At 52.8% G+C, this 13,434-nt stretch overlaps 1 protein-coding gene across 1 annotated transcript in view; it reads right to left on the minus strand.

The window, feature by feature from the left end:
* Positions 1-841: 841 nt before the first annotated feature.
* CCDC40 (coiled-coil domain containing 40) overlaps positions 842-13,434 on the minus strand; it is a 39,396-nt gene continuing 26,803 nt past the window's right edge. The window contains exons 13-20 of the mRNA XM_060081674.1: positions 10,951-11,196; positions 9,761-9,974; positions 9,161-9,330; positions 8,960-9,051; positions 7,180-7,300; positions 4,106-4,294; positions 2,423-2,581; positions 842-1,369 (exon numbers count right to left, since the gene is read on the minus strand). Of these exons, the coding sequence (XP_059937657.1) occupies positions 1,124-1,369; positions 2,423-2,581; positions 4,106-4,294; positions 7,180-7,300; positions 8,960-9,051; positions 9,161-9,330; positions 9,761-9,974; positions 10,951-11,196 (1,437 nt within the window). The 3' untranslated portion in view covers positions 842-1,123. The remainder of the gene's footprint in view (positions 1,370-2,422; positions 2,582-4,105; positions 4,295-7,179; positions 7,301-8,959; positions 9,052-9,160; positions 9,331-9,760; positions 9,975-10,950; positions 11,197-13,434) is intronic.

Genomic DNA, 13,434 nt, shown 5'->3' on the forward strand with positions numbered 1-13,434 from the left:
GGGAGAGGCGGGGCCTCGCCTTTTGGGGTCGCAGAGGGCGCTACGCCCCCGCATGAGCGAACCCTCAGCATCCTGGGGCCCGCCAGGCCGCCCGTCGAGGCACGGCTCTGCGAATCTAGCACCCAGACGACAAAATAGCGAAAATTTGAAAGCAACTTAAAGTTCTTCTGAAAAGGAAAACACTGTCATGACCCATACAATCGACTGTCGTGAAAATGTTCAATGACAAGGAACTTTTCGTACACAAAGTCTCATGTTAAGGTGAGCAAGCTTAAAAAAAAAAAAAAAGAGGGGCAAGCTTGTACAGCAAGAAACTAACACAACATCGTAAGGCAATTATACTCCAACAAGAATTAAAAAGAAAAAAAAAAAAAAAAAAAGGAGAAAGCTTTCCAAAATGACATACAAAAGCCGGACCCTGCGACCTTGTCAGGTGGAACCAGGCACAGAAAGCCCGGCGCAGTGGTGTCAGAGCAGGATTGAGGGCTTCCTCGCTTCTTTGTGGGTTTTGCATTTCTGAAATGCTTTAGAATAAATACAATTTTCTCTCAGATTCAGAAAAATAGTTTTATTTTTCTGCTGAAAGTTTAAAATTACTTTGTAGAACATTTTCCCTTTAAACTGCAGAGAAGGCATAGGTAGCAGGGGCTCAGGAATCAGAGTGTGGGGGGAGGAGCCCTGGCTGGAGGAGAGGGCAGGACAACTGGGCAGACAAGGAGGTCTGTGTTCGTGCACCTGTGTGGTCTTATCTCAGGCATTAGACTTCCAGATGCAGCCAGGGTCCCCCGGACTTGCTCCTGTAAGCTGGGAATCTGGATTTAACCCAAGCTGGGAGTGGGGACAGGAGCAGAGACCTGGGTTTCCAGTTTTACTTGGAGGAGTAAGCCCAATGTGGGAATATGGGTTCGTGTTCACTGACACTGCCTTTGCAAGCGGAAAACTCACCAAAATGCAACTGGAAACGCTGGCATTTGACTTGGTTTAAACTGCTGGGTGGCTAAAAAAAAAAACATTCCTACAATGCTGGCCTGTCTGTTTCTCTTAACTGGTGTCTCTGAGGGTAGAAAGATTTGAAGTCCCTGATGATACACAGAACTGATCTCCTCCTTGGGGTGGGCGCTCTCTAGGGCCCGGATGACTCCAGCCTGTTGCTGATGGACTGGCTGACCTTGAGCAGGGCCTCCTGGAACTGGGGGTACTCGTCCTTCACGTGGTGGAGGATGGTGCTGATGCTGGCCAGGCGGTCGTCCAGCCGCTTGAGCTCTGCCAGCAGTGACTGCTTATTGCGGAGCAGGAAGATGTAGCGCCCATCCTTCACGGCCTGCAGGTGCTTGAGGCGTGACTGCAGGGCCACGAGCCTGGAAAGGTTCTTGGGTGGGACAAGAGACCCCGTGTCAGGCTATGCATGTTAAAAAGAGGACACCCACTGTGCTGGCACGAACTCCAACTCAAGGACATGCCAGAGAACTTTGCAGGAACGAAGAGCTGAGGGTGCTGAGTCTCCAGATCCAGGCAAAGAGGCTGACATGCACAGGGTGGAGCCTGGACCCTCCCTCACCCGCCGTCCAACCTGCCAGGTGCCAGGCCCGGCGCCCACCACTCCCATCTCAGCTGGTCAGGTCCCAAACCCTGCAGCCCTGCTTGACCCCTCTCTTCTGCTCACACCACCACATACAATCCAGCAGGAAATCCCACTGGGACGACTTTGAAATTATACGCAGAATCTGATGGCTTCGCACTAGCCCCAGGCCACCCTTGTTCCGTGCATCCCCATCCTCCTTAAGTACCATGATGGCCTCAAACAGGTTCCCGTGTCCACTCTTGTCCCTCCCATTCCACAGTCAACATCAGAGCCGAGTGATCCCAATAACCCCAAGTTACTTCTCCCCCCCAACCCCCTCCCTGAAGGAGAAGCCCGTGGTCATGGTGGTGCACCCCCAAGCTGTGCAAGCCCAGGGGCCCTTGGCAGTCTCCAGCTCCTGCTGTACCTGGCTGCCCCTCTACCTGGGGGTGCTCACTCCCTTGCTCCCTGCAAGTCTTGACTCCAGTGTTGCTTCCCGTGTGTGGCCATCTCAGACCACCCTACTTACAAGTGTAGCCCCCACCCACCTGATGCTCCTTCTCTGCTCCCTGTTTCTCCGGAGTATCTATATCACCATCAGATATATGGTATCTTTTTTCTTATTAGTTTTTTTTTATCACCTGCCCTCCTGCCCTCAGAAGGAGGGCAGGGATTGTCACCTTTTCTATTCTAGTCTGTTGCCCTGGCACCCAGGACAGTGCCGGCCCATGGAGACTTCATGGGAAACATGAGGTGGACGACAGCAGTAGGCAGTGCTGTGATCAGCCTGGGCTTAGCTGGGCCGGAACGGGCCTTGCTGCTGGGTTCCTGTGGCCCTGGTGGCCGTGGGGACTTGCTTACCTGTTGCTTGAGGGCTGCCAGCTGGTACAGGTCAGCTTCGAGCTCGTCGGCCTTGACCTGCATCCTTGACAGCTGCTCCTGTTTCTCCAGGAGGGAGTCGCTCACAGATTTTTGAGTTTCTTCCAGTTCTAGGATGGTTTGGGTGCACTCCTCGGTGGCCTGGGGGGTTAGACAGGAGCATTCTGGGACCCTGCCCACTGGTTATTCAGCCGACAGAGCAGAGTCAGGCTGGGAGGACCCCAGGACCCTCTATGCACATGATCCGGGAGAATTCCCAAAAAGGGGGTGCAGGAGAGTATTGGGGGTGGGGAGGCCAGCAAGGGAGCCCTGGCCGGACCTTTTTTGGGGTGGGGCGGAGAGGAGTCCGTCACCAAGCTGGGCAGAGGAGGCCCCTGGGGAGCCACGAGGGGTCGAGAGGGATGGACGCCAGGAGTGGCCAACGTGGCAGAGAAATGCACAAACCAGGCCCGGAAAAGGCCCCTCTGCACCTCGAGTAACATCCAAATGAGCAGTTGGATCAAGTCTGTCATTTTCGGATACCTTCCCTCATACAGGACTCCCCCTATAGGGGCTATTCCAACATTCTCCATTCAGTCCTCTGGGTGATGCCACGAGGTAAGGACCCATTTCACAGGTCAGTAAACAGAGGTACAGAGAGGTCAGACAACGTGCCTGAACCATGAGTGGAAGAGCAGAGCTGGGACCCACGGAGGGGCTGGGGGGACCCACGGTGGGGCTCCAAGGCCGCTTTCTGTCTCATGTAACCCTCGCCTCTCAGGGAGGGGTCACTGCTCCTATCTCCACTGGCAGATGAGGAAATTCAGGCGTGGAAGGTTTCTACATGCACTGAGGCCACACAGCTGGTCAGCAGGGGCTGAGGGAAGTCTGAGCCCACAGCCCAGCCTGGTGATCACAAAAGGAGGGGGCACTGGGGCCATACAGCTGGTCCCTTCTCAGGCAAGGCACACACTACATGCTCAGTCGATGTGGACTGGTGGACGGGGACATGGGCTCGAGTGGGTGCCCTCCACGTTCCCACTAGCCCATCGCCAGCACCCACTTGGGGTCAGTGACACAGGGACTCGTGCCCTTCACCAGCACCCCATACTTCCCTGATGCCATTTCTATTGGGCAGAAATAGGGCCGCCTCCAGTCCTAAGCTGACGCTCCCTATACAGATCCTCTGTTAAACCCGAGACAAACTCTCAAAGAAAGCCCCTATCAGAGCAGGACGTTAGGGGCACTCGGGAAGCACCTACTGATCTGGCACCCACTGTATCTTGACCCAGAACCAGCACGTGGGGTGTGAGGCTCAGGCTTTTGTCCCCAGCACAGAAGAAAGCAGCTTGTCTGATTCTGCACCCGAGCTCCTCCCATCCCCCCCAGCCCCCACTGTCACTTCTCTGTCTCCTAAAACAGCCCTGACACAGCAGCTGTGACCATAGCTCTGGGAATGAGGGGCAGAAGAAGAGGCGGGGAGGCAGGTGGGGCAGGGAGGGACCCGCCGAGAAGCAGGCAGGAAGCACAGAGCGAAATCGCAGCCCAACTGGGGAAAGTACATCAGAAACACGGCCCTGGCCAGTGACGTCTGCACGCCTGCCAGCGGGGCTGGTGACACAGGCTGACCACCTGTGGACAGGTGGCCCGCAGCATGGTCCCTTCCCAGTCTCTCGGCTCCCCTACCTTGTGAATGTCCCTGATCTTCCGTCTCAGCTCGGTCTGCTTGCGGTGGAAGTCTGTGCGGGTGAGCAGCTTCTTGTCCATCTTGCACTGCCCCTCGGCCCGAGTGGAGATGGTCTCTCTGCGGGCGACAGCCAGCTCCATGTCCCGGATCATCTTCTCCTGCTGCTTCAGCAGTTGGCCGTGCTTGACCTGGGTGCACAGAGCAGAGGGACCTCCCACCACATCCAACTGAACCATCAGGGAACCCACAAGGGTGATGTCCCCAGGGGAGAAAGGAACCTGGGGGCTTAGTCAACCGGTCAGAGTGATTTAAGGTCCATGTAAAGAACACTAGGCAAACAGGGCAACACTGAGAAACCGTCAGAGACTGGGGCAGGTGGGGCGACATGAGGACAAGATGTGGCCTGGGGCTGGGTCCTGGAGCAGAAGGGCATTAGCCAAAAAAAACGGTGAACTCTGGTTAGAATTTGTAGTTTGGTTAACTGTATTGCACCAAGGTTAATTTCCTCATTAGGAAAAACGCACCATGGTTTTGTGAGATGGTGGTGTGTAGGGTCTATAGGGCCTGGGGCTGGGGGCTGGGTCGTGGTGGGAGCTGGGCTGCAAGGGGTGCCAGGGAGCTTTCTGCAGGGGTGGACGTGCTCTACGTCTCCATGGGGTGGTGGCTGCATACGTGTGCACTGGACATTTAAAATAAGTTCATGTTACTGCATGTAAATTATTCCTCAATAAAGTTAATTCAAAATAACAAAAGGATAGACAGGCAGGAATCCCTAAGTTAAGTTAGGAGTGGTGATGGGAGGCCTAGCCCACGAGGTTAAAACAGAGCAAGAGTGACAGTAACCAAATGCTCTGTGCTGGCGCGAGCCCGTCAGAATAACTGTCACAGCAGAGCAGAGATGCAGGACAAGGATGGCATCCTCACCTCCATCCATGTGATCAGCGTGGCCATTCAAATCAGTGAGAAAAGCACAGATCATCTGATACATGATGCTGGCATAACTCACTCCCCAGCAGAGAGAAAATAGAGATGGACCCCTATTCACAACATACCCCCAAACAAAATTCCAGGTGGATTCAAGACCTAAGTATGTGCAAACAATTGAAAAAACTCAGGAATCTGTTTGTGCAACCTCGAGCTGGGGAACCTTCTCAACAGTACAGGAGACCCAGGAGCCATACAGGAAAAGACTGATACACAACTAAACACTAAACACATTCTGAGAGGAAAGAGACCATTAAAAAAATGTGTAAAGGCAAGCAGTAGACCAGAGGTAGCATTTAGAATAGGTATTAAAGACAGGGGTTATTAACCCCAATATACAAGGAGGTCCTAAAAATTGCTAAGAAATAAGAAACAGGAAAATCAGGCAAAGATATAAACAGGCAACCTCCCAAGGAGGAAATGCCAAAACACACATATACCCACAGGTACACATGTGTGCTCAATCCCCCACGTGTAAACCAGCAATGCAAATCCACTGAGAAACCCCTTTTCATGCAGTGGGTTGTCAAATATTATAGACCGATAAACAAATGAGTGAGTTTAGCAAAATCACAGGAACAAAGTCAATGTACAAAAGTCCATTGTATTTCTGTACCTTAACAATGAGAAACTGGAATTTGAAAATTTTAGAAAGTACCATTTACAACAGCACCAGAAAACACGAAACACTTAGGTATAAATCTAACAAAACATATGCAAGACCCAAATGCTGAAGAAAAAAACACTAACAAGGGAAATCAAACAAGACCAAGTAAATGGGGAGACAGATACACCTGTTCATGGACTGGAAAACTCAGCAATGCTAAGGTGTCAATTCTCTCTAAATTGATCTGTAGCCTCAAATCCCAATTGTGATCCCCGCAGGAACTTTTGTAGAAATTGACAGGCTGATTTTCAATGTTTTTGGAAAGGAAAAAGATATTGAATAGACAAGACAATTTTGTAAAAAAGAACAATGCTGGAGGAATCACATTGGACAGAGCCACAGAAATCAAGACCGTGTGGATTTGGGCTCTCGGATCAGTGGACACAGCAGAGGGCCCAGAAACAGACCCATGAAAACAAATATGGTCACTGATTTCCACAAGGATATCATTGTAACAATTGTTTTAGTGACAAAACAACAAACTGGAAACAATCTGAATCTTCACATCAACCTAGGAATGTTTCATTAAATTATGTTATATCCATAGTATATTCTGCAACTGTTAACGAAAGATAATATCTGGATTATTTTTAAAAAAATAAGTTGCTGAATTATATGTACTATTTTTGTTGCGGAAAACAAAACAAAACAAAACCACAACTAGGAGGGAAGGGGGCGGTAGCCCCGTCCGTCCATGTATGTGTGTGTGTGCACGTGCCTGTGTGGGTGTAAGCTCTGTGGTAGAGGGTTTGACCTGCTGCATCTTCTGTGGTTTGAAAAGTCAGTTAAATGGAGTGGTTTTTTAAAACTTATCAGCAGTAGATGCATTTGATCAGAATTCCCCTGGACTCAATAGCTAGCGGGGTTATTATTAACCACGTAATTGTAAAAGTGATGTCACATTTGTTTTTATTACCTGCTCTCATTTGTATCCTTAAGGCCCTGAACCTTTGGCTCAGTGACAGCCGGTGATTTAATTACCAGCCTTTTCTCAAGGGAATGAAATCCAGCTAAAGATGACAGTAGAGAGAAAACATGGCTTGGAAGGAAAAGGTGGGTGTGTTCCTTGAACCCTGTTACTGAGTGAGTCTTTCTGGTCTAACGGTGGGATACATCTCACAAAAGGGTCGTGAAATTGGTGCGGGGAAGGGGGGCGGTCACAGCCAGCGTTTAAAAATACTGAGTGCATTGCTTGCACAGAGTGAGGGTAAAATAGTAGTTCATGAATACTGTGCAGACAGCTGTGTGTCCTGTAACCATTTTGGTGCAGTAAGAACAAGAATTGGACAGGCCCTGATACAGGAGGTCGGCAAGGGGAACAGCGAGTTTCCTTGTGCTTGGGCTGCAGGTCGCTGTGCCGGAGTGGTTTCCTCCCAAGACCCCGAGCTCCCAGGCTCCTCACACCTCCCTCCTCCCACCCACCTTCATCCTGTGGATCTCAGCCTTCATGGCCCGGATCTCTGTCTGGCCCGTCTCAGAATCCACTGATGCGCGCATCTCTTTTGCCAGTTGGATTTTTTTGTCCCAAAGCATGATCTGGTGTCTTTAAGGGAAGGAGAGGCAGTGTAAGAGCTGGAGAACGAAGGGGTTTTCTTTCTGATGCTTTGGTGAGCGCTGCGTGCTGTGCTTGGGGTGGGCTCCAAGCACAAGGAGCAATGTCTGTAACGGGCTATGGGAGACCCTCACCTTCCCGTCCATGAGGGGTGCCCTCGCCTAGCAGGTGGCCTGGTTAATTTGCAGGCACCCAGGCAAGGGTTTAAATAGAAACAAATGTTACCATTCTGGGACCAGAAGGTGAACTCAACCCCAGTGCCCACCACCCTCACTGGGGGACCGGGGCGGGGGGCGGGGGCAGAGGAGAAAACAGATATGTAACTTTAGGAGAAACTGGGAAAAGCAAATATAAGTGATAGAAGTTGATATTAGAAGAAGTCAAGGGCTTCCCTGGTGGCACAGTGGTTGAGAGTCTGCCTGCCGATGCAGGGGACACGGGTTCGTGCCCCAGTCCAGGAAGATCCCACATGCCGCAGAGCGGCTGGGCCCGTGAGCCATGGCCGCTGAGCCTGTGCATCCGGAGCCTGTGCTCCACAACGGGAGAGGCCACAACAGTGAGAGGCCCGCGTACCACAAAAAAAAAAAAAAAAAAAAAAAAAAAAAAAAAAAAAAAAAAGAAGTCAAGAGCCTAGATAGACCAAGAGCCTGAAAGCCATTAAAATGTTAGCAAAGACACATGCCCCCCAACCCCCTGTGGTCTGAATGTTTGTGTCCGCACCCCCACCAAATCCACATGTTGGAATCCTTATGCCAAGTCTTGGGATGGTGATGAGGTCATGAGGGTGGAGCTCCCATGAATGGGATTAGTGCCCTCATAAAAGAGACCCCACAGAACTCCCCCTCTCCTGCCACCCTGTGAGGAAACAGCAAGGAGTCTGCAACCCAGAAGAGAGCCCTCACCCGACCATATAGGCACCCTGATCTCGGACTTCCAGCCTCCAGAACTGTGAGCAATAAATTCCTGTTTATTGTTTATAAGCCCCAGTCTGTGGTGTTCCATTGTAGCAGCCTGGAGGGACCAAGATCCTCTGCAAGCTCCAGGTGGTGTTATGTGTAAATTCTGTCAAACCACAGGGAGGGGATGATCCCTTTGCCACTCAGCCCCTTGGCGATCACATGGCACCAATCAGGGTGCATGCATACAGTACCCGTTCAAGAGCCCTTGCAACTGGAGATACAGATCTACGTGCACCAATGGGGAAGGACATCCACAGAAAAATATAAGGCTACTTCAAAGGAGAACATAGAGACCAATCTCATTTTTGTTTAAAAAAAATGAAAGAAATACATAGAGAAAATGGTAAAGGAAGAGGGTTGGATTAAGCGTGATTCTCCTTTTTACTCTGCACACACTGTTACGGTTTAAAATGCTTACCGTTGGGTCTGGATTACTCTTACAATCAGGCACCAGAAAGATCATACAGTTTTAAAAGTCTGTCCCAAAAGAAGCCACTCTACTTCCAGCCACCACGATCATGGGTTTGGCGGGAGGGCTGCCCCAAGCACAGGAGACAAGAACCCCACTCTTCCCTGGGATCCCCCTCGGGTTCCAGAGCCGCCCCCACCTCCCGGGCCGGTTTACGTGGATGGTGGCCTCCCACGGCTCCGCGGGGCAGCGACCCTGGGACAGGACGCGCCCGGCACTCACTCCGCCTCCACCAGGCTGTTGAGCAGGGCTGCCTTCTCCTCCCTGAGCTCGTTCAGCTTCTCCTGCATTTCGATGGTCTCTCGCTCCGAGGCCTGCATGGGGAGGGGGCAGCTGAGGGTGGGGCTGAAGGCAGCGCACACCTGTTCCCCCGCCCCGCCCCCTGCCTGCCCACCGCGGGCGGGAGCTCAAGGTGGAGCCCACCTTGAGCGCGCGCACGAACTCGCCCTCGGTGGCCAGGTTGCCCTGCTGCAGCTCCTCGGAGCTGCATCGGTTCTGGTTCATCAGCACGTTGAGCTTCCTCAGGTCGTTGTCCAGGTCCCTCATGTGCCGCTCAATCTGCTTCTGCTCTTTCTTCTCCTGGTCGATCTTGTCTGCGGGGAGGGCGGCCAGGGGTCGGGGGTGGCCCCTGGGGGGTAGTGATCCGGGTCTGTGCCCAGAGCGCCCCCCGGCCCCGCCGACCTTCGGGCATCCCCGCCCAGCCAGAGGAGGCCGAAGGGGACAGGGTTGGCGCTCAGACACCAAGCCCCTAGGAAAGACCAGCCAAGCTCAGGGGCAGGGCCGGAAAGCAACAACCCTGACCACCAACAGGGGGGTTTGGGTGGCCCAAGGGCAGGACAAGCAGGCAGCAGGACCTCCGGGAAGAAATGGGCATGATGTGTTCAGGCCGAGTGGGCCCTGGACACCAGGCAGCACTTCCTGTGGGGCTGCAGGGCTGGGCTGACCAGGTGGGACCAGGTGGGACCAGGTGGGACCGGGACACCACAGCAGGTGCTGTGGAGGGGGCTGGGCAGAGGAGCTCACTTTCTATCCGTAGTTTCTTCTGCTCCAGGATGTGGATCTCCTTCTTGGACATGTCCAGGGAGGCCAGGTGTTCCTCGCGCCCCTGCGTGGCCGCCACCATCTCCTGCTGCAGCCGGAGCCAGGTCACCTGGGCCTGCGTCACGCCGGCGTTGTGCTCCTCGATCAGCTTGCTCAGCCTCTTGATCTCCAGCTCCAGGGGTCCCACTTCTTCCCCCTGAAAGTGATGTTCACCAGAAAGCAGAATGAGCCTCTAAATCCGGGTGGGCTGCCGAGGGTGGGGACCCCTGAGATCATGTGTCTGGATGACGAGTAGGGGGTCTTTACTCAGAGGGACTAGGGACCCTGTCATTGGGTCCCCTCCCCTGAGGGCCCAGGCCATATGGCCTGACCTGCTGTGGGAGATATGGGTCTGGGGGTCTGTGACCCCTTCCCCTCCCTCCACTGGCCGGGCCCCACCATGCCCCAGTCTTGGGGCAGGGGCAGCAGGGCCTCTGTCACCCAAAGGAGCTTCGCAAATTGTCTTTTAACAGCACACTGTCATGGGTTATGGTCTTTACTCCCTTGGAATCCACTCAGGTTGCAGCTCTGAGACCGCACTCTGGTGTCGAGGTCTACCTGAGAATGCGCCCCCAGCTGCCCATCCTGCTCTGGGACTTGAAGCTGTTGGTGGGTTCCTCAGGTCAGCGATACCTGGATAACCTGTAGGACTTCAAGCCCCAAACTCATCAGACCACTTCACTTAGAGCTGCAGTCAGTGGCTGAGATCCCGCCCGCTGCCTGTCTTTGCACAGCCCGTGGGCCGCACAAAAAATCAGAAGAGAATTTTGTGCCAGGCAGAAGTTATATGGAATTCAAGCTTCCAGGGCCCTAAGTAAGGTTTTACTGCACACGGCCACACCCGCCTGTTTACGTACTGCCTGTGGTTCCTCATAGCCGCTGGGGTGAGGGGTTGCAACAGAGACCATCTGGCCTGTAACACCTGAAATACTGACTATCTGGCCCAACAGAGAAGGAGTGCAGACAGCCCCTGAGTCAGAGCATTTGGCACAGACACGTGTGCTTCACCTGTACGATCGGCGGGACAGGAACGCGTGTGCCCTATGTGAGTTCGTTTCTGAACGTAAGAAGTTCCTGAAATGGCCAGGCATAGATATCAACCCGAGTAGCCTCTCCCGGCCCTGGGGTCTTACCCCGAGTTCAGAAATTGTCTGCTCCAGCTGCTTGTTCAAAAAGTTGATGAGGCCTTGCTTTCTCTCAATCAGGATTGTGTGCCTGGAGATTTCACTTTCACTGTTTGTGATGAGGTCGTTGACTTTTTTCACTTCCTTGTCCAGCTCAGCCAGTGTCTTCTGATGCATGTCCAGCCTGCAGCTGGTGTTCGTGATGTCCAGGGTGGTCTGAGCAATGTCACCGTCAATTTTGGAATGATGTGTCACCTGAATTAGCAGAAGGAAACATGACTGAACTTTTTTTCTCTTTCTGGGAGGCTCCAAATGAGCTGGTTGGCTTCCTGTTTCCTTGATCCTCCGGGTATTCATCTGGAGAAATTCCAAAACATAATCAGGAGAGGAGGATGTTGGCTTTCTCTCCACCTCATGACCTGTCAAAGGACCTACTTGTTGGAACCCTAATGATTTCTCACAGAAAAAGAAAGCTAACATTATTGTCTCCTCTTATCAAACAAACAGTAACGTGCATTGAAATGGGGAAATGTGAAAATACAGATGATCACCCATAAATCTGCCACACAGTTAGCCAGCATCACTATTTAGAATCTATCCTGCCTTCCCGACTTTGTATATAAACCCCTTTCCCCCCACCAAAAGAAAAACAGGATCACACTCTACATATAGGTTTGTAAGCCACTTTGCAATTTGACAAATTTCATGTCATGTCATTTTTAATGGCTGTGTAATACTCGGTCATATTTGTAACAGAGATTAGGAAGCAAGTCACAGCTGTCCCTGGGAATGTCATCTGTTCCACAATGATCATGGGGCACTGCTCTTGGCAGCTCATGTGTTTTGGTGAGGAAAACCAAGATGCCTGCCTTCTTTGAGCTTGTCAATCTCTTATCAACATTCCAACTCTAAATAATGCTGTGACAAACACCAACTTCTAATTTCTATTTGATGGGACAAATGTCCTTACATTTCACTGGAAAAGCTGGACACAGTCCTTGAGAGAAAAGATTGTACTGTACTGGGGCTCTTGCCAACCTTGGTTCTGGGGGTGGGAGCTTCAGCCCGGGGCAGAACTGCCCAGGGCTTTGCGGGGCTGCCACTGTCCTGAAGGCTGGGCCAGCCCACCCTGCCTCCTCTGTTGGCTTCCGAAGGCAGCTTTGCTCCACTCTTTCCTACAATGGAGGGTTGATCATAAGGATACTTGTGAGAATCAGGGAGGGAGGCAGCTCGGGCTCACTTTGGGATCAGGGCCCCTTTCTCCGAGCTGTGGCTCTGCCTTGACCTTGCTAGCCAGCCCCTCGCCGTTGGTTGCCCACTAGTTCCTGCCCACGAAAATCCTCAGCTCTCTACCAGCCTGTGGCTCCCATCAACTCCTGGTCTCCCAGGGTCATCTCTGCCCCTCCCCACACGACCCCAGCTGGCTCTGTCACACATGCACTCTCTGACCAGCCATCGTGCATGGCTTTCCAGAACATTCCTAGGTTTAAAGCCAGACCCTGCCAGCATCTCAAGTCACCCAGCTCCTTGCGGTCACACCTTGGCCCCTCTGGCCCCTCTGAGCTCTGGCTATCCACCCGTCCTTTTCTTTGCCAAGACCATCCAAGGTCACTGGGTCTTCACAGGGGCCCTACCTTCCTCTCTACCCCAGTGCTAGCCACCCTGGAAGGGTTTCAGCTCCTAAGTCCCCTTTCAGCCACCAACCAGGCCAACCAGAGCACCCAACCTCCCCTCAGTCCCCTCGGGCTGTTTGTCCCCTTTGTTGAGACCACCCTGGCCTCCTCCTGGGACATTGGTACTGCTCCTGAACTGTGTAGGCCCCACGGTTCACCTGTGCCTGCCCTCCCTCTGGACCCATCTGTGTATGATTCTGTCCCTCCACAATCTCTGCTCCTTGTCCCAGATATGCCCACCCTGTCTGCCACCAGCCCACGGGGTGTGATGAGCAGTTTGGGAAAAGTGCCCCCTTTCTAGAGCTGGACTTGCATCTGCTGGCTATGGTTGCAACAAATGCTGACCCAGGACTCTTTACTGCCCTCCTGTGGACATGGGTGGTAGTACATGGGCTGCCCACCAATTGTAACAAATGCTGGCCCGGGACTCTTTACTGCCCTCCTGTGGACGTGGGTGGTAGTACATGGGCTGCCCACCAATTGTAACAAATGCTGGCCCGGGACTCTTTACTGCCCTCCTGTGGACGTGGGTGGTAGTACACCTGCTGCCCACCAATTGTTGCAACAGATGCTGGACCTGGACTCCTTATTGCCCTCCTGTGGACATGGGTGGTAGGACATGTGCCACCCACCAATTGCAACAAACGCTGACCCAGGACTCTTTACTGCCCTCCCGTGGACACGGGTGGTAGTACACCTGCTGCCCACCAATTGTTGCAACAGATGCTGGGCCAGGACTTTACTGCCCTCCTGTGGACATCGGTGGTAGTACACATGCCGCCCACCAACTGTTTCAACGAACACTGGCCCAGGACTCTCT

Source organism: Mesoplodon densirostris, chromosome 18 (assembly GCF_025265405.1).
Source record: "Mesoplodon densirostris isolate mMesDen1 chromosome 18, mMesDen1 primary haplotype, whole genome shotgun sequence".
Lineage (NCBI taxonomy): Eukaryota > Metazoa > Chordata > Mammalia > Artiodactyla > Ziphiidae > Mesoplodon > Mesoplodon densirostris.